The sequence below is a fragment of the Hemicordylus capensis genome, chromosome 2 (assembly GCF_027244095.1).
Source record: "Hemicordylus capensis ecotype Gifberg chromosome 2, rHemCap1.1.pri, whole genome shotgun sequence".
Classification (NCBI taxonomy): domain Eukaryota; kingdom Metazoa; phylum Chordata; class Lepidosauria; order Squamata; family Cordylidae; genus Hemicordylus; species Hemicordylus capensis.
In genome coordinates this window covers 59,952,560-59,975,473 of record NC_069658.1, presented here as the reverse complement: position 1 = coordinate 59,975,473, position 22,914 = coordinate 59,952,560, and the positions used below count along the sequence as shown (strand labels likewise).

Sequence of the window (22,914 nt, the reverse complement as noted above, 5' to 3'; positions counted from 1 at the left end):
TGAAAACCATTGTTTAGTACCTGGCATAGGTCATCCATGAAGGAGACCAAAGTGGTTTCAGTCCCATAACTAAGATTAAAGCTGGAGTGAAATAGATGACTCTAGATAATCCATTATTTGTCAGACAGCAGTTTAAAGAAGGCACAGGAGCTATTGCCAACATTTCAGGAAGACACTATTTTTCAAAATAAGGATCAGTTGATACATTGAGAATATTCAAATAGCAAAGCTTTGCATGGACTATGTACCATAATTGGGTGAAACTAGAAGATTCCCTTCTAACACTAAAATTCTGTGACTCTATATCAGGGATTCTCAACGTTGGGTCCCCAGATGTTATTGGACTTCAACTCCCATAATCCCCAGCCCTAGTGGCTTTTGGTTGGGGATTATGGGAGTTGAAGTCCACTAACATCTGGGGACCCAATGTTGAGCATCCCTGCTCTATACCACTTCTCCCTCACATGCTTCTTAAATAATATTTATTATAGTTATGCTTTGTATTTGTTTTTTAATGTGTAGGAGAAGGGGTTTTTGTCTGCTTTTGTGAGGGAGCATTTAAACATGAAAATCCTCACCCGCAGCCTGTAGCAGTATAGGTCAGGAAAAGCTATACCATGATTGCTCAGTTAATAAATGGGCCCTACAGACAGACTCTCCAAGAAAAGAGAATGTGTCCCAGCAGCGGTCTATGACTCAACAGAATCTATCATGGAAAATATGCAGTATTTAGGAAAGGGCTTTATATTGCATGTTTTCTTCAGGCACATATTTGTCCATCAGTGCCATATACAGAAAAGCTGCTTTTCAGGGGCTGCAATCCAAAGGGTTTTGTTAGAAGTGAAGGTTTCCTGTGAGAAGGACAACTCCGGCATATACAGAGGCATTCCCTATGCACCTGTCATGTTCTCCTTCTTTTAGAAGAAAATAGGAAGCTTCTGGACCTGTAAGGCTTCAGAAGACTGTAGCCAGAATCCATAGCATGTACTGGCCTACACGATGAGGAAAATGACTCAAAGCAGACTCACTGAAATTAAAAATCAATTTCAGTTGGACTACTTTGAGTCATTTCCCACATGATGTCAGTCAGTGGGACTACTTTGAGTCTTTTCCCATCAGCCAATGGGACTTTGAGCCATTGTCCTCATTATGTCTGCTGCTGTTCATAAAATATTACTATGTTGCTCACTGAACCCCATTTCTCAGTGTGATGTAGATATCAAACAAAGTAATACTAATAAAGGACTGCAAGGGTCTTGCAAAGTGAAAGGAAATTAGAGACCTGGGGATGTATTGGCACTGTCTTCACTCCGTAACTGGAACCTGCTTTAACTAGCAAATGCCCCATTGTGTTGGCTGGAATGATTAGTTGCTCTTGACTGGAAGATGAGATTTGATATTCCACATTCACATCTGCAAAAGTCCCAGCATGTCGAGTTATATTAATTTGAATGTGCCGGCTTAGATCTTCTTCTACCAATATGGACTGTTTCTCAGAATACAAGGCAAATACTCCATGGGGATCATCGTTTGCACAAACAGTGAATGTAGAAGCGCTTTTTTCTTGATCTACATCAGCTCCTCCTTCCACTGAAGTCAGCTGAACCACAAAATGCTCATCTATTTCAGGATCATCATCAGGCAATAAGACTACAACAATTTCAGATGTCCTCTCCTTATCAGGAATTATAGTAGAGCCACCAATAGAAAGAAAATCATCTGTAGTATCAGAATCACTACTCAGCTCCCAGTGAACCTGAAATAAGTGAACATCCTATATTAGACAGCTATTACAGAGGGTTCATTTTAATGGAAATATATATCCCCACCTCAAAAAACAACAACAAAACAACTTCTCTGAAAGACAAGCAGGTCCCCCATATGCCTCTTCCACTATAATGACAGCCCTCATAGTCAAAATGACATCTAATGAACTTCAAGTACCAAAGTAAAACTACCGTGATGTTTCCCATGGTGCCTTGAATTCGTTTTACAAAAAGTATGATACTCATGGGCCCATCTGATGATGATGGCTCCTCATAGTATTTTGGGAGTAATGATTCAGGAGCAAACTGCACAATTCCATTCGGATCTCCAAATTTTTGAATCTAAAAAACATAAAACAGTATAAGGGTCATAACTGGCTTTCCTCAATTCTGGGAAATCCAAATCTTTAAGCAACAACTCATAATATATTAGTATATTAATTTTTATTTACTTTAAAATGACATTTGGTTCAGGTTCCAAAGAACTCTGAAATTAGTTCTTCATGCCCAACGGAGCTTGGAACCATTTGTGTTTTTTTTAAAACAGCAGCCGCTATATCACATGGAAAACTACTTGCAAAAGTAAGGGAAGTTTTGGAAGCTTTTTGTGATATGATGTGATTTGTACATGTGTGGAGCCAAAGTCCAAAGAAGCAGTAAATGTTTCTTTTTGAGTAAGCCCTACAGAAGTAATCAGAAACAAAAGTATTATTTACTATTAATGTAATGTTGGCCGCCTTGGGATCTAGTTCTGTTTCACCCTTCAAAACACTCAGCCTAATAATGTAGATCTCCTGAACTTCAACTTCTTCATGAGGATAAATTTCTAGGCTGATACTTCTCAGACCTCCTTCCGCTTCATCAAAACAGAATGATCCATTCACTGGGTCCCCAATGTCACTGTTTGAAGCAAGTAATACTGTCTCTGAATTAGGTCCTAAAATGTCCCAACTAATCTGTGGAAGACATAGATTTGAAATATAGTATTTAACAATACACAAAATTACAACAGAAATATAAAATTACATTACTAAAGGTATTAACTTGAGGAGGGCTATAGAACTGCACCAGGTTTCATGTGGCCACTGGCAGGACTCCCTTGTTGTCTGCCATTCAGGGGCATAACTATAATAGGGCAAGGGGAGACAGTTGTCTGGGGGCCCACTGCCTTGGGGGACCCCCAGAGGCAAGTCACATGACTGACTCCCCCAGCCACGCACCTGCCCAGGCTTCCTTCAGTTTTATTCATCCTCCGAAATTGATGTGAGTGTTAAGATCTGGAGCTACCAGAACAGCATGTCTTTCTTTAGTACCATTAAATGACTTGCATCGTCCACAATTTACAAAATCTTTAAAAAAATAGTTTAGGATGATGTTCTATTGTGGCACATAGGAGATATATATATATATATATACATAGGATACACACACACACACACACACACACACACAATATTTTACTATGCTTTTTTGTTACCACTATTCAGCCTCATTTAATATTTCTTTACTTCATGAGCTGAGCTTCAGTGAGGCGGGGGCATTTAAAAATCTTGTCTCTCAGCCCACTCCAACCTTGCAACGCCCCTGCTGCCATTAGCTTAGCAGATCTTCTATCACAGGCAGAGCAGTTGGACAGTTTTAGCGTAGGCAGCTAAGATCTTAGAGGTAATTTACGAATTTAAAATCCAGATTCTGATGCCCATAAGCAGCCTATGTGGAATCCAACTCCTCCAGCTAGGGCAGTATGCCTTAAGCTTTGAAATGACACTTTAGATACAGCTCATTTCAGCAATCTAGGAGTTTTTCACAGGAAATGAAAAGCCCTCAGTTACAAATGAGTGAGGATGCTTATATTCTCAACCCACAAATTCTGGGCATTACTGTGCACTGCAAAGGGGCTTAAGAATATAAGTACAGCCCAGCTGGATCATGCCCAAGGGCTATCTAGTCCAGCATCCTGTTTCTCACAGTGGCCCACCAGATGCCTCCAAGATGGTCATAGGCAAGAGATGAGGGCACACCCTTTCTCCTGCTGTGGCTTCCCTGCAACTTATATTGAGAGGCATCTTGCCTCGGAGGGTGGAGATGACCTATAGTCACCAAACTAGTAGCCATTGATAGACCCACCATCCATGAATTTGTCTAAGCCCTTTTTAAAGCCATCCAAGCTAGTATCCATTACCATATCTGATGGCAGATCATTCCATAGATTAATTATACACTGTGTGGAAAGGTACTTCCTTTTGTTGGTTCTAAATTTTCTGGCCATCAGTTTCTTGAGATGACCCCTGATTCTAGTTTTGTGAGAGAGGGAGAAAAATTTATATCCCTGTCCACTCTTTCTACCCCATGCATAAATTTATACACCTCTATCGTATCTCCCCATAGTCGCCTCTTTTCTATACTGAAAGGCCTCAGGTGCTGTAGCCTTGCCTTGTAAGGAATGAGCTCCAAGTCCCTGATCGTCTTCTGTATCTTTTCCAGTTCTCCAATGTCACTGACAGTTCAGACCCCATCAGTGTATATGTAAAGGTGGGTTTTTTTGCCCCAGTATGCATCACTTTACACATGCTTACATTGAACCACATTTGCTATTTTGCTGCCTAAGGGCCTGCTCAGTGAAGATCTGCAAAACACTTTAATGCCCCAGATATGTTGTTTCATTTTTGTCATTTATGTCCATTTAAACCAGGAGTAACTGAACAAAGAGAAAACACAGTTCTCTACTAGTGGCCTAATGAAACTCATTATAACTCAGAGTAGAAAGGATATTGTATTTATTTATTTTTCAAAACACATATCAGCAAAGACAATCTGGCAAAACTCCTTCAGCCAATTTATTATTAAATATCTCCCCTGATCACTTTTACAGCTGTGGAAAAAGTATAAGAAATATACTTTTCTGAAGCAACATTTACATGAGAGGGTACAAGGGGGGCGGAAATCTAGGGGATAGGTTAAATCCTAACTAGCTCAGATCTGGTGAAGCAGTTCAGAATTCCCTGTACTACCCACAGACATTGGCATGATGTTTTTTTGTCATACATCTTTTATGCAGGCAACTGAGGACCCAGTACTACTTCCATGCTGCTTCTGACATGAGAGAATTCTCCCTAAACCGTTTTTCAAAATCGTGTGGCACATTAAAGACTACAAAATTTATTGTAGTATAAGCTATTCTGAACTACAGTGCACCTCATCAGATGAAAAAGCTTACATTGCAATCATTTTGTTCATCTCCAACAAAACTCTTTGTTATTTTCACTACTACAAACATAGCTACCCTCAGGAAGTGGTCCATAAACATTATCACATTTAGCAGTAAGCATGGACCAAAATTTAGTTCTGTAAATTCTTTTTCATAATTTTATATGAAGACTTAAGTGAGGAAGTCCTACTTTCATTTCATTAGTTTTATTTTTAAAAATGTATTTCTACATTTAAAATTTCTACCAAAATAATCCATGGCTATCAGAAATCAATTTGAGGAAACAGGACATACCTGAGAATCTCCTATCAATCCTCCAGTTCTTTCCAGCACCAAGGACAGTGTCAGTGACATGTTAGGATTGGGAAGAATTATTCGGCTTTGATTTACGAATCGGACAATCCCATGCAGAGAGTCACTCTTTGCAATAGTTATTTGGCTCACTAGGTGGAGCCCAAGGACTGCTCCCCCAGTGGCTCCTATTAGCTGGATATCAAACTGCTCAGCTTGTTCACTGTTTCAGACACAATAAAAAAAAAACACCCTAATATTTTGCTACCAAAAAGATCTTTCCATATAAATATCATTGAAATCTGAGTTCTCAGTAGTTTGCCAGTTTGCATATACTTCAGGATTAATTTTGCAGCAGTTTACATTTGCAGACTTTAGCAAAGGGAAGTAACTGTTAGTGTACGGTGTGAAAAATGTTGTTCTTTTTTCTGCTTTGAATTAAATTATGTATGTATTATTATTTTTCATGTAATAGATATATAGAAGCAGTAATTTTAGGTCTTTCATAAGTAAATTTACAAGAAAAAAATCTGATAACTAGGGAGTAGGCTGAGATAGTCATTTTCTATTTTGCACTATCAACAGTTGCTACACAGTTGAACTTTATTTTTTGAGCAACAGCAAAGATTATTTTTGTGCTTGCTTTATCCACTTTTAACTATCACAAATTCCAATTGCAGCTATTCTTATATTATGTGCAACAGTATGAAGAATATTTATGAACTGTTGGCTAGAGAATGAATGCAAATAAGTATTTAAAATCATTACCTTTCATCATCATCTATTATTAAGACACTGATAAAACTCTGGTTTTGACCATGATGAAAAATTACTGAGTTATTTGTAAGACTGTAATCAACACCATCAGGAAGAGCTGAAATACTGCTGGATATAAAGTCAGCAGTCACAAGACCATAACTTCCACGCCTTCGCACTACTGGAATCATTAAGATCCCAACATCTTCTTCCACTAAAAAAGAAAAAAAGAAAATCAAAATGAAATAGTGTGGCTTTTAAAACTGCATACTTGTATATGATCTTCTGATTAGCTACTTGAGCTTGAACAACAAAATTATAGTTGTGAAGAGATTACATATAGATCCATTTGGATAGATTCATACAGAAGTTCTGTGCTTTTAATTTTTTCTCTTGTTTTACAAAAACTATTTAACCTTTACCAACATCCTTGTAAAAACACACACACACACATACACACACACACACACACACACACACACACAGAGAAAGAGAGAGAGAGAGATTATTCACAAATTCTGTTTGGGCCTCCTAGTATTTTCTTTGCTATTTTGTTATTTACTTTCTTTCAGCAGTCGCTCCAATGCAAGGGGGAGGAAATGTGGTTGGCAATCGGGTCTGGTGCCCATGTACCTATTCACCCCACCCCCCACAAAAAGTAGGAAAGGCATAGGAAGAAATATGGAGCATAAATAGCCTCACCGACCCAGCTCTCTAACCTTCAGTCTCCAGCTTTGGACAAACTCTCTCACATAATGTCATGGCATTTCAGTGCCAAGAATGAAACCATCCACTTCAGTCTCGATTTTCCTTCTCCACTTCTCTCAACCCTCCCACCACCACCCAACTTCTTTCTTTCCTGCTTGGTTGATGATTTGTCAACCTTGTTGTTTTCTTCATGCAACATCTCCACATCCCCCCTTCATCCTATCCCAGTCTGTCTCCTGGTGACTGCCATACTTTCTCATCAGATTATCAATCTCTCCCCTTAGCACTTTTCCCATTGCATTCAAAAATTTCACTGTCTTCCCCTAAGCATCTGTTAACTCATATCCCTTCTCCACCTATCACCCAGCCCCGCTTCCATCCTTCACCTCCAAAGTCCTGGAGCATACGCCTTACTCTGCTGCCTCAACTTTGTCTCCTCCAGCTCTGTACTCGATCCTCTTCAGTCTGAATTCAATCCCTTGCATTCTGCTGAAACTGACCTCACAAAAATCTCCAATGATCTCCTTACTGCCAAATTTAAATGTCTCTGTACTGTCCTAATCCTTCTTCATCAATGCATTTGGCAGAGTTAATCACTCTCTCTTGCTTGACTCCCTTTATGTCCGAGGTCTTTGTGATTTGGTCTTCAAATGATTCACTTCCTGCCTGTTTAATCATTATTTCACTGTTTCCACAGAGGGAAACTCTTCTGCTTTCCCTCTCTCTTGTCAGAGTAGCTCAGTGGTATTTTCTAGTGATGTGCATGAACCGGTTCAGTGGTCTACTCACAGACTACCAAACCAGTTTGAAAGACCAGTGTTCGAGCTAGTTTGATGATGTGTGTGGGGTAGCTTTAAGGTGCGGGGGGGGTGTCCTTACCTCTCCCGCCATCCCCCCCCGCGCGCTGCTTCCACAACCGCTGTTGCGGGGTGGCTGTATACCCTCTTGCCGCCACAGTTAGCATAATACTGGAAGTGGCCAGTGCGCATGAGCAACATCTGCACATGTGACGGCCACTTTCGATATTATGCTGATTGGTTAAGTTCTTAAAGTTTTGAAGGAATCTTTTGAGTGAGTCCTCTCCATGGGTCCTTATTAGGAAGGTGTGGTCAATATATCTTAAGCAGATTAGTGGGATATGTATGCAAAAACTGCTATTATATTAAGTTTACATCTTGCCTTTCTTCCACAGAATTCAAAAAGGCATACACAGAGATCCCAGGTGGTCTTTCCATCCAGGCACTGACCAGACCCAGACCTGCTTCTCCAGTAAGGTTACTGCATCATGTGCTTTCAGGCCATGCTTGGAGACCATAATTTTAAAAAAGTCACTCTTATTTATCTATAAGTGCAGTAAGACTGAACCTACCTTGCAGACTTGTATAGAGTGGATCGAATTCGATGATGCCTTCTGCATTGTCACTTTTTGATATAATGATTTTCACTACTGAGGCATTTCCTATCTCAGGTGGCTGGTCAATCTGAAGTCCATTTTCTTTTTTCATAAAATCAAATCCACTTGCAGAAGTATGTGAAGGGAAATAAAAAAAAATAGGCAGTTAATTCAGACCCCTGTATATCTTCTGCTTGAATTCTCTTACAGAATGGCTCAAATGTAATGTCAAACTAAACTCTGGCACCAAAAGAATGAGCCTCTTTGGCAAGCAAAACCAAAACTGGCATGAGATGTAATAGTAATGTACAAGCCGACCCCGCACAGGGCATCTGTGCGCTCTTTGGGGCCGGCTACCTCTCTCTCTCCACCCCCCTTCTCCAGCAGGGCCGAGTCCTGCAGCCGCTGCCAGAGGGCCAAGTGCCGCCTTGACATCTGCGGCTGGGCCAGGCGTTAATTCTCCTGGGTGCGCCAGCCAATCAGGCACCCCTGCAGCCCAGCCAATCAGCTGGGCTGCCGGGATGCATTTTTCCTGGGCACACCCAGGAGAAATATATATATAGATGCTTCCCAAAAACTGGAAAGTACCTAACTTGATGCAATTTATGTACACAGAGATAAGTAAATGCCATTGATATCTTAATCTCTTTAAAGTATTCTTCATATACAAATTACCAGGACAATATGAACAAAAATTGACCATGAATGATGATACACCAATTGAAGAAGCCCAATTTCAACAGAACCTATTTCCAAACAAGTTGCCCTGATCCAGCAAGTTTCTGTGTACCATTTCTCCATGGATAAGAAACTATGTGCACAGCTTCTCCTTAATCCAGCAACCTGGATTATGCATGCAAAGCCTATTAGAAAATGTGCTAAATGGAGAGGGAGCAGGGAACATTAGTTTTCTTCACCTTCCTTCAGATCAAACAGCTGATTAGCTTTCTTTCATTATTGCTGGACAATTTCCAGCTGTGGACACTGCATCAGTAAAGTCTCAGAGCCTTTTGTGAGCAGGGAGACTCTGGAGTTCTTGGGCATAAATGGAAGAAGGAACATCAGAGGCCTTTGGTGTGGTACATGGGGTTTTTTTGGGAGGGGGGTTATATCTGAGAAAAGAAATATTAGTATGGGGATTTGGAGTCTTGTTAATCCTCCATTTTTACTGGGTTGTACCAGGCTACTTACAGGTATGTGTTGGGGGTCTTTTGTGGAGGAAGAAGTAGGGAATGTATTCAACAGCATTCAGAGAGGCTTATAAAAACTGTGGCTGATGACTGGGAAATGGCCAACAGCTGAGACTGGTCTTCTGCTTGCTCACAAGTAGTCCCCTTGCTCTGAAGCAAACCTCTTCCTCGGAATGCCTGTTGAGCTGCTAAACGGATACTTCTCTGCAGCTCTAGTAGCTCAACTCAGGTGCTTTGGTTTTGACGCTTGCAGCAATTTGGCAGCACCTTCCTGTCAGAGTCCTCAGGGGGTACCATGGCGCAGCAGGGAAATGACTTGCCTAGCGAGCAAGAGGTTGCTGGTTTGAATCCCTGCTGTTATGTTTCCCCGAATCCCTGCTGGTATGTTTCTGGGAAACTCACAGAATATGGGAAACACCTATATTGGGCAGCAGCAATATAGGAAGGTGCTGAAAGGCATCATCTCACAGGAGGTGACAATGGTAATCTCCTCCTGTATATTACTAAAGAAAACCACATGGCTCTGTGGTAGCCAGAAGTCAACACTGACTTGAGGGCACAACTTTATACCAGTTTACCTGTTGGGGATATTGATGGAGCCCTCCTTTGCTTCAGGCTCTTCTAGAGCCAGGTCCTCTTCGAATGGGATGTCCCCCTTGGCTTGTTGGAGACTCTCCCCTTCTGGAGGCCTCTCTGGGCTAACCTCAGGGTCCTCACCCTAATCCACCTCTGGAAACTCACTGGGGTATGTTTTTCCCATTGATTCCTCATTTGGGGAACCTGGGTAGATCCTGATAGGTGCACCCGAAAAAGGTTGCTGGATCCAGTAGGATTCCAAAAGGCCTCAGAGGGGTTTTAGAGTTGGTTCTTCTGTCAATGCCCTGGTGGATAACTGGAATAGGAATCCCACCACTTTTTCAACTTAAACTAGTTACAACGTAGTTTCTTAACTTACTTATTGATAATATCATTGTTAGCTGAACTGTGTGTGTGTGTTTTTTCTCTAGAAAGAGAAGCAGGTTTCACACAAAAGCACTATCTAGTACAGGGCTGCACAATTTTGGCTCTCCTGCAGATGTTGAACTGCAACTCTGAGAAGCCATACTTAACCTTAGTCACTCATGCTTTGGTGACATCCAGATTGGAGCACTGCAATGCACTCTATGTGGGGCTGCCCTTGAAGACTCTTTGGAAGCTTCAACTGTTCCAGAATGCTGCTAGGATGCTTGTGGGTACAAGTTGCTTCATTAGTGTTACACCCATCCTGTGGCGGTTTCACTGATTCTTAGCCTGCTTCCAGGATAGATTCAAGGTGCTGGTCTTCACACTTAAAGCTCTACACAGCTTGGGGTACCTGTTGGACCACATTCACCCATATGAACCTTGCTCATGGCCCTACCATTATTAGAGATCTGGTAGGCATGGTCTTGAGACAGAGCCTTTTCATTTGCAGCCCCCAAACCTTTCTACTATTCCTACTACAACAATTATTTATATACCGCTCTTCAACTAAAGTTCTCAAAGCAGTTTACATGGAAAAATAAAAAAATACATAAATAAGATGGCCCCCTGTCCCTAAAGGGATCACAATATTTAAAAAAAACCCCAAAAAACCCATAAGGCAGACACCAGCAACAGCCATTAGAGGGATGCTGTGCTATGCTGGGAACCCTCCCAGAAGAGCTTCGCCATGCTCCCTCCCTCAGTGTCTAAGAAACAACAGAAGATACCTTTTTAGCTTTTTAACATTTTATCCACTGCGTATATCTGGTAAGTTTCTTAGTGTTTAGCTGTTTATTTTTTTTAAAAAAAATGTCATTTTAACTGTGGGTTTAGTCTTAACATTTTAATTTTATTAGTTTTTTGTTCAATATTGTATCTATTTTACTAATGTTGTAAGCCACCCCGAGCAGTAGTGCACTGGTGGGGTATAAATATTAATAATAATAAATGATAAATAACTCTCATCATCCCTGCCTATCCGTCATGGTGGCTGGAGTCTGATGATCGGAGTTGTAGTCCAACAACAGTTTGAGGGTCGAAGTTGTACAGTTCTGTAGTAGTTATCACTTGCATGATTATCATTATCCTGATACCTGGAGAATGGTAAGTTAGTAAATCACTGATGGCTGTTAATGTTAATGTCCCTACTACAAGACCATTGGCAACCCTATGCAGCCCACCAGAACCACAAAGTACTCTGGTGGGGAGGCAGGAGGGAAAGGATAGTGGTAGTGCTGTTAGTAATAGTAGGAGGAGGTCAGCAGCATGCAGTGAATGATAACTTCATCTGCCATATTGAAAAATATAATTTATTTGAATTATATTTTGCTTTGAATATAATGATCATTGGCTTTATTTTGTTATTAGTGAAAATAACTGGTTTGATTTGGGCCATACGTCCTTCCCATTAGCTGTAAATAAAGGACAAAAGGCATCCTGTAAGAGCTTATTTCAGTCCAGAGAATTCTGGGCTAAAATAAGGTACATCCCTACTAATAAAGGACTACTAACCCTTCCCATACAATGACACTTATTTTTACCTTCCCACTAGTTCCACTTTGATAATTTCTATTGAAAACTCCTCAGGACCTTCAGGAAGGTCATCATCAAGAATTTCAGTAAAAAGAGTTTTGATAGTTTCATTTGGTTTGAATGTAAGCTCTTCCAACATGGTCGCAAAATCCATGCCTTCCACTGCAGTTCCATTCAGTGTCCGATACCAGAGGTGGACATGCCCATAATTTCCATGTGAACGGAGAACTGTGATATTAGCCTGTTGGAGACAAATATTTCTTACACTTTAGCTACACTGCACAAGATTTAACAAATCCCATCAACTGGTTAACTTCAAGGTTGGGTTTCTAGTATGCAGTGGAGACATTCGGAGCGGGGGCAAGTTTGGCTGGCACACATATCATGATGTGAGCACTAACTGCCTCAAGCCACAGAGAAAATGATGCTCTGATTCACAGTCACAGAAACACACATATACATGCACAACACATGTGCTGATATTGTCATAAGCATAGTGCTGGCTTTAAATCTTTGTATTCTCTGAGGATATATAACAACTTCCAAACAAGGATCACTCTTAATTTATTCCTAAAGTAGTAATCATTGGTTAGATGGCGATCTAAAAATGGGGTTGTAACTCAGCCAGTGTTTACTATGGGCTCCCTAGTCTTTCTCTTGTATGATAGAGATCTTCCATTTTTGGAAGGGCGGTATAGAAATTGAATGAATAAATATCCTCACAATGTAATTAGGACAGGACCTGCCACTGGCTTAGATTTGGGGGCCCATTCCCTATTCTACGCAAGCACAGCCTTCTTCAGCCACAAAATGTGGGAAGTTATTACCCACCTTGAGTTTAACTAAACAACAAATCTACATATTTAATTCTCTAAGACAGACCTGTGGCTAATCCCATGTGTGGCAGCTCTTGCAAGAGTTCAGAGAGCTGCCGGATAGCCATGGGACGGGTGGGAGGCAAAGAAAACACCAATGGGGCAGAGAATGGAGGGTGGGTGGGGAGAAACTGGGGGGCAGGACAGGAGAAGAAGCCAATCTGCCTGCCCACCAGAAGAGGGGAGCAGGAGAAGAACCCAGTGCCTGGCCGGCCAGAAAGCAGCAAGCGGGCCAGCTCACATGTTTTTTGATGTCTGCTCAGTTAATTTTAGATCCTGCTCAGATTGAACCAGATTGAATGCCCCACTTGAACGCATGTGCGCATACACTGCTTTGATATTGACACCCAGAACAAAATTCATTCTGCACACAGATGAAAAAAATGAGAGAGAACAGTGGAGGGTGGGCCGGCCGGAGGCGCAGATGCTCTGAGCCCAGTCCAGCTAGTACTTGATTATTGAATTAAAAGGGGAGGGGGACATAAAAGCAGTATGAATTTCACAGAGCAAAACACTTACTTTTCAGTCACTTCTAAATTTTTTGGAAAGCCCAACCTGTATTACACATTTCTTCTGGGAGCATTTCTGTAACACATGAATTGGCACTCTGCCCACACAGAGAATTTAACTCTTAAAACTAATGAAAGGCCGTTCCAGTATTTAAATTCCATACCCATTTGTCATCTTCTGTTATCTGCAGAAATTCCTGGGGAAATGCAAACTGCCCATAGGGCAAGTCACTAGCAGCCATGGTGACATTTGCTATGCTGGCAGACTCATTCACAATTGCTCCATCACTGATATCAGTTAGATGAAAATAATAGTGACACTTTTCCTCAGGAAGGTCATCATCTAGAGCCTAGAGGAAAGGAAGCAGACCAAGCTGAAAAGATATTCACCATGGTAGGTGGGGAGATGATATTCATGTAAACCAGGGCTGCACAACATACAGCCTGTGGGCTGGATCCAGCCCATAGGCATGTTTTCACTGGCCCACAGAGGAAGCAGACTGCAGCCGCCGCCACCTACCTGTACTGCTGTGGAAGTGGGGGCACCGCTTGCCTCCCCCCAGCTTAAATCAATTTAAGTAAAAGTAATTTAACTGTATTTTAACAACCACCACCCCTCAGCTCCCTCCCCCGCTCAGCTCTCCACCCCCTGTGAGCAGGCATGAGGGTGGGAGAAATTGTGATGAGGCAGTATGCTGCTTTGGTTGCAGTGCTGCTCACCTCCTGCTGCTGCCTGGGGGCAACCAAGCCATTGGGGAGGGGGGGCTGCTGTGCTGCTGTGGGAATGGGGGTGCTGCTCACCTTCCCCCTCTTGCTTCCCAGCACTCACCTCCCCCCAGCTCCTGAGATGGGGGTGCTGCTCACCTTCCCCCTCTTGCTTCCCAGCACTCACCTCCCCCCAGCTCCTGAGACCCTCTGCCTCCATTGGGTCTGGGAGCTAGCTGAGAAACAGGGCATGCATGCACCCTGATGGAGACACAGGGCGCATGCATGCCATCATTCTCATTCTGCTCCTGGCCTCAATGAAAGCAGAGGGGCTCAGGAGCCCAGTTGGATGGGTGGCAGGAGCGGTGGTAAGCAGGAGTGCTGCTCACTTCCCCTTCCACTTGCTCAAGCTGAGAAAAGGCTGAGAATGAGAGTGGGCATGTGCTCTGTGTCCGCATCAGGGGGAAGAGGGACTCAGCACCCCCATTCCCGCAGCAGCACACCAGCCCCCCCAATGGCTCGGGAGCAGCACTGCACCTGCAGCAGCGTGCCACCTCATCACAGTTTCTGCCGCCTGCCCACTCACAGGGGATGGAGAGCTGAGCGGTGGTGGAGAGCTCAGAAGGGTTTTTAAAATACAGTAATACAAATTAAATTACTTGTAATTATATTCATTTTAATGAATTTCATTTAAATTAACCAACTAATTAAATACTAATTTAACAGTCAATGCCCTAAATTTCAGGCCTAAAAAAATTACCTCGGCCCCCACACACCAAGTCACGATTAGTTTTGGCCCACCAGAGCAATTGAGTTGTGCACCCCTGACGTAAACCAGGATACACATTCTGCCCAATATTATTCACTGGGGAGGGGGAGTTAATTATGTAGTCCATACCTGTATTATTACAACAGCAGCAGATTGCTTGTCTTTCATGATTAAAGATCCTGATATCTCAGCAAATTCCATCTTATCAGGGGGTGTAATATTCCAAAAGACTGTGACCTCTCCAGAAATCCCTGGCCCACGTACTAGGCTGTAAACAACAATGGGCACACAGTCAAGTTTCAAGTTTGATTCCATGGCTGTGGCTCTGCACTTATGCACTTTCACATATAAACACTGCAGGCAATCCTAGACTCAGCTGTATGATCAATAAAGTTGCAGCAGAACAATGGCTGTTCTTCTAAATGAGCAAACCAAATGCATAGGACCAGTCACTATCTTGGACTGGTCCAATGATATGAACTATTGTGAAATAAAACTGCATTTAGCTTCAGTCCTAACATGAATTTGGACTGTAGCTTGGCGTACCAAAATCTGATCTACAGCTGCATAGTTATCAACTTTGAGGGATCCTCAGAGTGCTTCCAGATGTCAATGTAACAATGCTTACAATTCAACTTAAAAGTAAAGCAGAAAATACCGGAGAAAAGAGACACCTGTTATCACTGACACGTAAAACTGCCAATGCTGATTTTAAATTTGCTTCCATGTTGATCCTACTGTAGGATCTACTGCATTCTGTAGAAGGTTTGGCACACTTGATGTCTATTTCGTGCATGACCAGCATGCTAGCCTGTCAGTCAACCTTTCCCCAAATTACAATGACCACTGGAGAAAGCAAAGGTCCAGAAGAACTCTAAAATTTCCCAGGGTTGGAACTAAAGCAGGTTTACCATGGGATTAAGAGAGGGTGAAATACTGTGAGTTATGGGGCATACAAGATGTTTCAAAAATTCCCCCAAACCCAATGCAAAAAGTAGAATCTTTTACCCCAGACATAAATCGGGCTAAGCTCCAATGTGCAATGAAAAACCTGAATTGTGTATGGAGTGCTCTCTGATAGCTCGCAGGAACTTCAACATGAATTTGGACAATATGTAAATGCACACCCTGACCTTCCAAAGTAAAACTGCCATCTGTCAGGGCTCCTGGAAAATTGAAATCTGAAGTGAAGACTGCAAGATTGTAGATTGTGAGCCCCTTGGGACTAGGGATGTGCCCAAACTGGTCCGGAGACCATTTTAGAGGCCTCCAAACTTGTTTGAATGTGGCCCAGTCCGGCGGTTCGGCTCTGGGGTTGTGTGTGTCTCACTTTAAGGGTGGGGGGTCCAGCCGCATTCCCCCCTCTGGCACTCCGCTTTTCTGCAAAAATTTTGGGGCGGCAGAGTTCCTCCCTGCCCCCCGGCCTCCATCATTTGTAGGAAATAGCAGAAGTAGCCACCGTGCATGCGCTTGCCGCCGCATGCGCATCCACCACGCACGCTGCACGTTGCGTGCACACGTCACGGACACAACATGTGCATGCAACGTGTGACATGTGTGGTGGACGCGAGCGTGGTGGTGGACATGTGCGCAGCGGTCTGCGCCTGCATGGCAGCTACGTCCGCTATTTCCTGCAAACAACGGGGGCAGGGAGGAACGCTGCCACCCCCAAACTTTGCAGAAAAATGGAGCGCTGGAGGGGGGAAAGTGGCGGAAGGGGTAAATACACCCTCTCGCCCTTAAAGCGAGACCCCCCTCAGCGCTGAACTGCACCTCTGCGGTTATGTGCACATCCCTACTTGGGACAGACATATGCCTTTGGGCCAAACTAGATGATACACCTTATGATGAAATGAGGTTGGAGAGAGTAAACTGTGTAGAGATGGATATGAAGGAGTTAAATCTTATACTAAGTGTGACTGGAAGAGACAAGCCTTGCAGCTATGTCTGGGAATGCCAGTCTTCACAGCCGCACCAGCGCAGTGGGGTGGGGTTGTTCCCCGTCACATGAGGCAGGCACGGGTGCCATCTTGCCTCCCCCTCCATGTGACAGGGGTCAACCAATGGGGGAAGGAGGCGGGCCAATTGGGTCCTGGCAGCCTCCATTCCAAGCAGTTGCTCTGCAGCTTGGCACCCTCCCACCTGCGCTGTACTCAGTGAGGGATAGCTGGTCACCTGCGGGGGGGCCAAGTAGGATTTTTTTGGGTCGCACCAGATTGGCACTAGGTGCGGCCTTTTTCTCACCTACTTCCTACTGAGTCCTTGGGGTTTGGATCATAGGTAGGCACTGAAGGTAACCTGTCACATGGCAGGAGAGTGCAGGTGTTGGGTAGGTAAATTGATTAACGGTGTTCGGCTGGAGGGCCATCTGGGGTGAGGGGGCCAAGGAACAGCCCTTCAGAGTTACTGCAGTCTGAAGGGTTGGGAATGGCCCCTGCTCAGGGGGTGGCTCAACTCACCAACTCAGAGCTTGGGTGGCTTGAGTTGGGGGTGGGCTGGGTTGCCCCCCGCTCAGTGGGGGAGAGCCTCACTGTGAGAAGAAGTCAGGACCTGGCGCCTGACCGAACCAGTACCTGGCCCTTCACCCTGGTTTGGGGATGGCCCTTCTTAGGAGGCAGTCCCAGAACAGGAGGAGTACCCGCATTCTCTGGTTAGTTAGGTGCCTCGTTGGAAGTCTTATTCTGCTGTACATTAAGTGGCCCTATTTTACTCCAACATAGCGTGTCCTGTCTCCTCTGGGGCTGGGGGTGCAAACCCCCTTGGGGAGAAAAGCAGTTAAGGCAGTTGGAATCTTTGGAGAGTGTCAGCTGGAACTACAGCATGGTAGGAAGGCTGGGAAGTAAAGAGAACCGGATCAGGATCTGAAGGGGTAGGAGAATAAGTTAAAATGAATCCGTTGGAAAGGAAACTGTTGTAAAGCCAAGACTCATTAAGGTGTTTATTTTGCCTGAGGTGGAGGTAACCTTGTTCCTTATGCATTTATGAAATAATGAATATATTTATTATTTTTAAAAAAATTTAAATGTGTTCTTATGTTCAGAGGCACTGACTCAAGCATCCAGTGAGATCAATTAGAACTACAATACAGGTGACCCTCACTACTGGTGGTCCCAGCACCTGCGGTTTTGCGTTTCCACGGTTGGGAAATGTAGACCTGATCTTATCTGCGGAATTAAAAATAGGCAAAATTCACCTATCCGCGGTTCCTGTGCGGCCAGAAATGACTTCTGGTGTCAGTTCCAGTCACTATTTTGCTGGACGGAGCCATTTTGTGGTTCTCTGTTTTAAAAAAGTTCTGTGTGATTTTTGTGTGGAAAATCTTAGCAATTGGCGGTTGGGGTAAGGGCACTGCTGGACAGCTGGGGACTTGGAGAGCATGGTACAGTACTTTATTTCAGTTATTCCTACCTCCTCTCCACATTTTTAGCATGTTTTTAACCTCAAGGAACCTAGCCCCCTAATTCCTTTTGACTCAAGATCTCATTATCCACAGCTTTGTTGTCTGCGGTTGTAGGCCAGAACCGAAACCCCCGCGGATAATGAGGGTCACTTGTATTTACTCAGCATCTTTACAAATGAGACCATGGAAAGGTAGTGAAGCTTTTGGGAAATGATGAGTAGAATAGGGCATTTAAAAATAAATAAAGCTGTCTACTGTGACCAACCATATTTTGGTTAAAATACTTCTTTTAAGGATGGGATTTTCCTCTCAACATACAAATGTTTACACATATATACAGATGACAACAGTGGTATACAGATTTGCAACAAGGAAAGAGAACTCGATGATGCACCTACCGAATAAAAGCAGTTCCATTATACTTTCCTGTAGGCTCGCCTATCAGGATATGGGTGGTTGATGAAGCTATCCCAACAATCCCAGAAGCTCCTTGATCTCCCAATATAGTAATGGTTGCCATACCTGTAAATTCAAATGTTTGCTAACATGTGAACATAAATATGAACATATGAAACTGTTTTATATGGAGTCAGACCACTGGTACAGCCAGGTTAGTCAGTGGCGGCTGGTGTTCCCTGGGGCAAGCAGGAGCAGTGAGGAAGGCATGGTATGCCTTTAAGAACTGGTAAAATTCCCCAGTGCCATTGCCCAGCATCCAGTGCAGCCAATCTGCCACTGGCCCTGTTGCATGCTCCCCCTTACTGCTCAGCCGGCTGATGCACATGCACAAGCAGTGGCTGCCACTGAGGTTAGTATTGTCTATACTGCCAACAGTTCTTCACATTTTGGACAAGAATCTCTCCCACTGCTACCTGGCGATGCCACAGATTGAATCTGGGATCTTCTGCATGCAAAGTATAGGCTCAGCCATTGAGCTGTGGCCCTACACCAATACAAATCTAAACAAGATAGCTCATCATATGGTTAAATCTTTCTTTGGGTTAAAATTAAGGCGACTTGCAAAAATTGAGAGCTTTAAAAACATTTTTGTATGTTTGTTTGTTAATGTGATTTTAACTGTATGCTTTGTTAAATTGTTACTTTATTATTTTACATTGTTAGCTGCCCAGAGAACAATTATTATGGGGAGGCCAACAAGTAAAGTAAAACAGTAGCTTTTTCTCTCATAGGAACGGAATTCAACCGAGGAACAAACCCTTCATGAGGTGAACATGGAGTCGGTTGAGAAGGAAGTAAGCAACAGGTGCTCTAACCACAGAAAATAACAGCCGCGCCTCGTTTACAGTAGGAGAAGTCAAAGAGTGCCTCGAGGAGTGGAAGAATGTTTATGCGGGTGTTACTGCACAGGTGCAGAACCCATTTTGTGAGGGAACATGGATCACCATAAAGATCACAATGTGATATATGTCTTGAAGATTGAGAGAGTGAAAGCTGGTGAGAAACTTCAGGAAAACATTCTCTGTTTTAGATTCAAAGACCAATTTGAAAACTGAACCCATACTCAAAGTTAGCAAAAGAATCAAGTTACAATAGTAAAAAAATAGGATAAATCAACCTTTTATACTTGGACACTGCCTCAAATGAAAAATGAAAATGAGTGTTTACCATTTATTGGTGATATTTCTGTATTATCAGTAGACACTAGTTGAACTGTATAACTTTCATCACCTTCCAACAGACCATCTTGAATTGCTTGCAAAACTATGGTTTTCAGGGATTCTGTCTATAGTAGAACAGAGGATTGTCACTTGGTACACTGGTAGAACAAAACTTTTTATCATGTATAAATTATTTTTTAAAATCAAATTAATAATTAAAAGAGCGCTAAACCCTCAGATTCTGGCAAGAAGGATTTAGCCCCTTAGCTGGATAATCTGTTAAGCAGAAGGCACTTATGATTTCAGGAAATGGACTCTTGTGGAGGTCCACAGCAGCATTTGGAACAGCAGGTGATATTTATTCTGTGAAACACTAAAGCCAGGCTAATCACAATTGTGCATAGGAATTCTTGGAGAAAGCCTCCTATTCTCTTTTGATGTCAGATTTACGACTCTGAAAACACCTATAATATTGATTGATTAAGTGCCATCAAGTCGGTGTCAACTCTTAGCAACCACATAGATAGATTCTCTCCAGGATGATCTGTCTTCAACTTGGCCTTTAAGGTTTCTCAGTGGTGCATTCATTGCTGTCGTAATTGATTACGTACTTTGTCATAATTGATTATGTAATCAGAATCAATCAATCAATCAATCAATCAATCAATCAACAACTGATAGCATTCTAGAGTATTTACTCATGTTTAGGACCATACATAGAAAGAAGGGTTTTCCTTCAATGATCCTCCAACATGACAATAAACTGCATAGACAAGGATGTTGAGTATAACTCCCTTTCCAGTCCAAACTATATGCTTGTGGTTCTCTCAAGCAGAACCAGAACCTTTACAAGTCTACAAGCACAAAGCAGAAACAAACAATTGGCAAAAGATGGTGAGAGAATGTTCAACAGCACTGTCCCCCTCCCCTCTAGAATCTCAAGAACAAAAGGGCTGAACAAGTCTCGGAGTAATGCAGATAACTTGGGAAGACCTTGCATGGAAAACAACTAAGACTTGGTATTCTATATAGCCTTCCTCAGGAAATTAAAGGTAATCAATAGTAAATGGCTCCATAGAGCAATTCCCCATCCAAGCACAATGCATGATTGAAGATCAGAGTCAATCTCAAAAAGGTGATCCTAACACTAGGGATGTCCACAAATCAATTTTTTAAAATTTTTGTTTTGTGTCCAAATCAATCACCCCTGATTTGTTTTGTGTACAAATCCCCAAATCACCCCAGATTCAATTTGGATTGGATTTGATTTGATTTAGATCAATTTGGACCACTTAAAAAGGTCCTAGGGGCACCAAATCTGGGTGGTGGATAGGACTCCATGAGTGCCACCTACCGCCAAAATGTCAAGGCAGTGAAGCACTTGGTTGTTTTTTTTTTAATGATTTTCTTTAGTTTTTACTGATTTTGTATATTTCCGCCATAGGAAATAATGGGGATTCGAAGTTGTGCTTTCGTATTCTTTGCTGGATTCGTGGTGTATAAATAACCTTTCCTCATAATGAATCCCTATGAGGATTCATTGCACACCTTTATTTCTTCTGTTAATTTTGACTGTCATTGGACAGTGCCCACTGTCAAGTGTCAACTACACACACACACTCCCCCCCACCACACACACTATTTTTTAGGAATTTTTGAAGTGCTTAAATTCTTTGGTGTCTTCATTACACACCTTCATTTTTTCTGTTCATTTTGACCCCACTGCTGTGTAGATGGGGGTGGGGAATTTGTGGCATCCCAAGTGTCAACTACCCCCCAACCCACAAGCCACTGGGTATTCAGTTTATCTTTTAGGAATTGTTGAGGTGTTTAGACTATTTGGTGTGTAATGAATCCTCATAGGGATTCATTATGAGGAAAGGTTATTAGACACCAAAGAGCCTAAACACTTGAAAACAGTCCTAGAATATAAACCGAGTAGTACCTCACTGCCTTGCGGGTGGGAGGTGGGTGTAGTTGGCACATGACAGTTGACAATTGACACTGTCCAAAGACAGTCAAAATGAACAGAATAAATGAAGGTGTGCAATGAATCCTCATAGGGATTCACTGAGGAAAGGTTATTATACAGCAAAGAATCCAAACACTTGGAAAAATAATGACCACACATTTTAATTCAATTTGGACCTTGCCAATGGACCACAGGGGTGATTTGTTCTGTCTCCAAATCACCCGAATCAGCTAGATTTGTGTACAAATAAATTTGTACCCAAATCGATTTGCATATCCCTACCTAACACCCACAGTGATCACTTCCATGAAGCTCTTCAGCTCATCTAAAACAATAGCCTGGCCACTGGAAGATATCACTGCCTAAAGGAAAATTCTAGAAGCCTCTAGAAACTCCGAGGGGTGTAACCCTCCCTCCGCAAAAATCAGTTTTTCCCCCCAGCATCTGGTTCTTCATTCATGCTTCATCCACTGTTCCCAAGGATTCAGGTTGCCCACCTCTTGCTAACCGGGCTATCTACCCCACTGAAAACATGCATTTTGTGGATCAGTCCTAGAGTTTCTCAAGCCAGGAATCTCTGAGCTGAACATCACTATCTGAATCACTATTTTTGGGCTCCTCAGTTCCTTGTGATCCAGGAGCCTAGCTGCCTGGAGTTTCTCCTTGCCAGGAGCATCTGCCATCTTATTGCTTCAACTCAAAGCAAATCTGCAAAATAGGTAGGTATAACCACTTCCCAAAATCACCCACTTTAGGGCAGGGATACTTTTCCTATTTTTCTCTTTTCTAACTTTTACTAGTATAGTGAGAATTGCCATGTTGTATTCGCCTTCTCTCAAAACCTAGCCCGCCTGCCCTGCTTTTTGCACTGCGTGCAGCCACTGCTAAGTCAAGCCACATGATTCACCTGAAACACAACTGCACTGCATGAATGTATTCTACCTATCTCCACCTTTCCTGGCCCATCTGTTTTTCTGATATATTGTTCCCCATGTCAAGTAATTCCCTGCCAGGCTCAGGAACCATCCCCATGTAGCGTTGCCAAGCTAGCAGCTGGTTTAACAACAAGCAGACTTGCTAGGAGTAATGTCCTTTAAAAACGATATGGGCAACTCCAATCATTTCAATTGCACTGTTTGAATACATTATTTTTCTGAGCAAATGTTTCTTGCAAGGGAGTCTGCTCTACCAAATTCCCCAAATAAATTATTTATTTTG

The 22,914-nt window shown here is 42.7% G+C and overlaps 1 protein-coding gene and 1 long non-coding RNA gene across 20 annotated transcripts in view; one reads left to right on the top strand and one right to left on the bottom strand.

The window, feature by feature from the left end:
- ADGRV1 (adhesion G protein-coupled receptor V1) overlaps window positions 1–22,914 on the bottom strand; it is a 457,213-nt gene that overhangs the window by 254,588 nt on the left and 179,711 nt on the right. For all 19 annotated transcript variants that reach the window (XR_008315167.1, XR_008315166.1, XR_008315164.1 and 16 more), the window contains 11 exons: window positions 19,732–19,849; window positions 18,504–18,627; window positions 14,835–14,973; window positions 13,396–13,581; window positions 11,856–12,088; window positions 8,099–8,247; window positions 6,034–6,235; window positions 5,269–5,488; window positions 2,483–2,722; window positions 1,959–2,108; window positions 1,283–1,756 (listed from right to left, as the gene is read on the bottom strand). Coding sequence is in view for 13 of the 19 variants with exons in the window: in XM_053290676.1 (XP_053146651.1) it covers window positions 1,283–1,756; window positions 1,959–2,108; window positions 2,483–2,722; window positions 5,269–5,488; window positions 6,034–6,235; window positions 8,099–8,247; window positions 11,856–12,088; window positions 13,396–13,581; window positions 14,835–14,973; window positions 18,504–18,627; window positions 19,732–19,849 (2,235 nt within the window). In the remaining 6 variants the exon portion in view is untranslated. The remainder of the gene's footprint in view (window positions 1–1,282; window positions 1,757–1,958; window positions 2,109–2,482; window positions 2,723–5,268; window positions 5,489–6,033; window positions 6,236–8,098; window positions 8,248–11,855; window positions 12,089–13,395; window positions 13,582–14,834; window positions 14,974–18,503; window positions 18,628–19,731; window positions 19,850–22,914) is intronic.
- LOC128342781 (uncharacterized) lies at window positions 17,567–20,930 on the top strand. The gene is made up of 3 exons (XR_008315170.1): window positions 17,567–17,663; window positions 19,296–19,560; window positions 20,659–20,930. It is a non-coding gene; the product is annotated as an uncharacterized LOC128342781 (long non-coding RNA).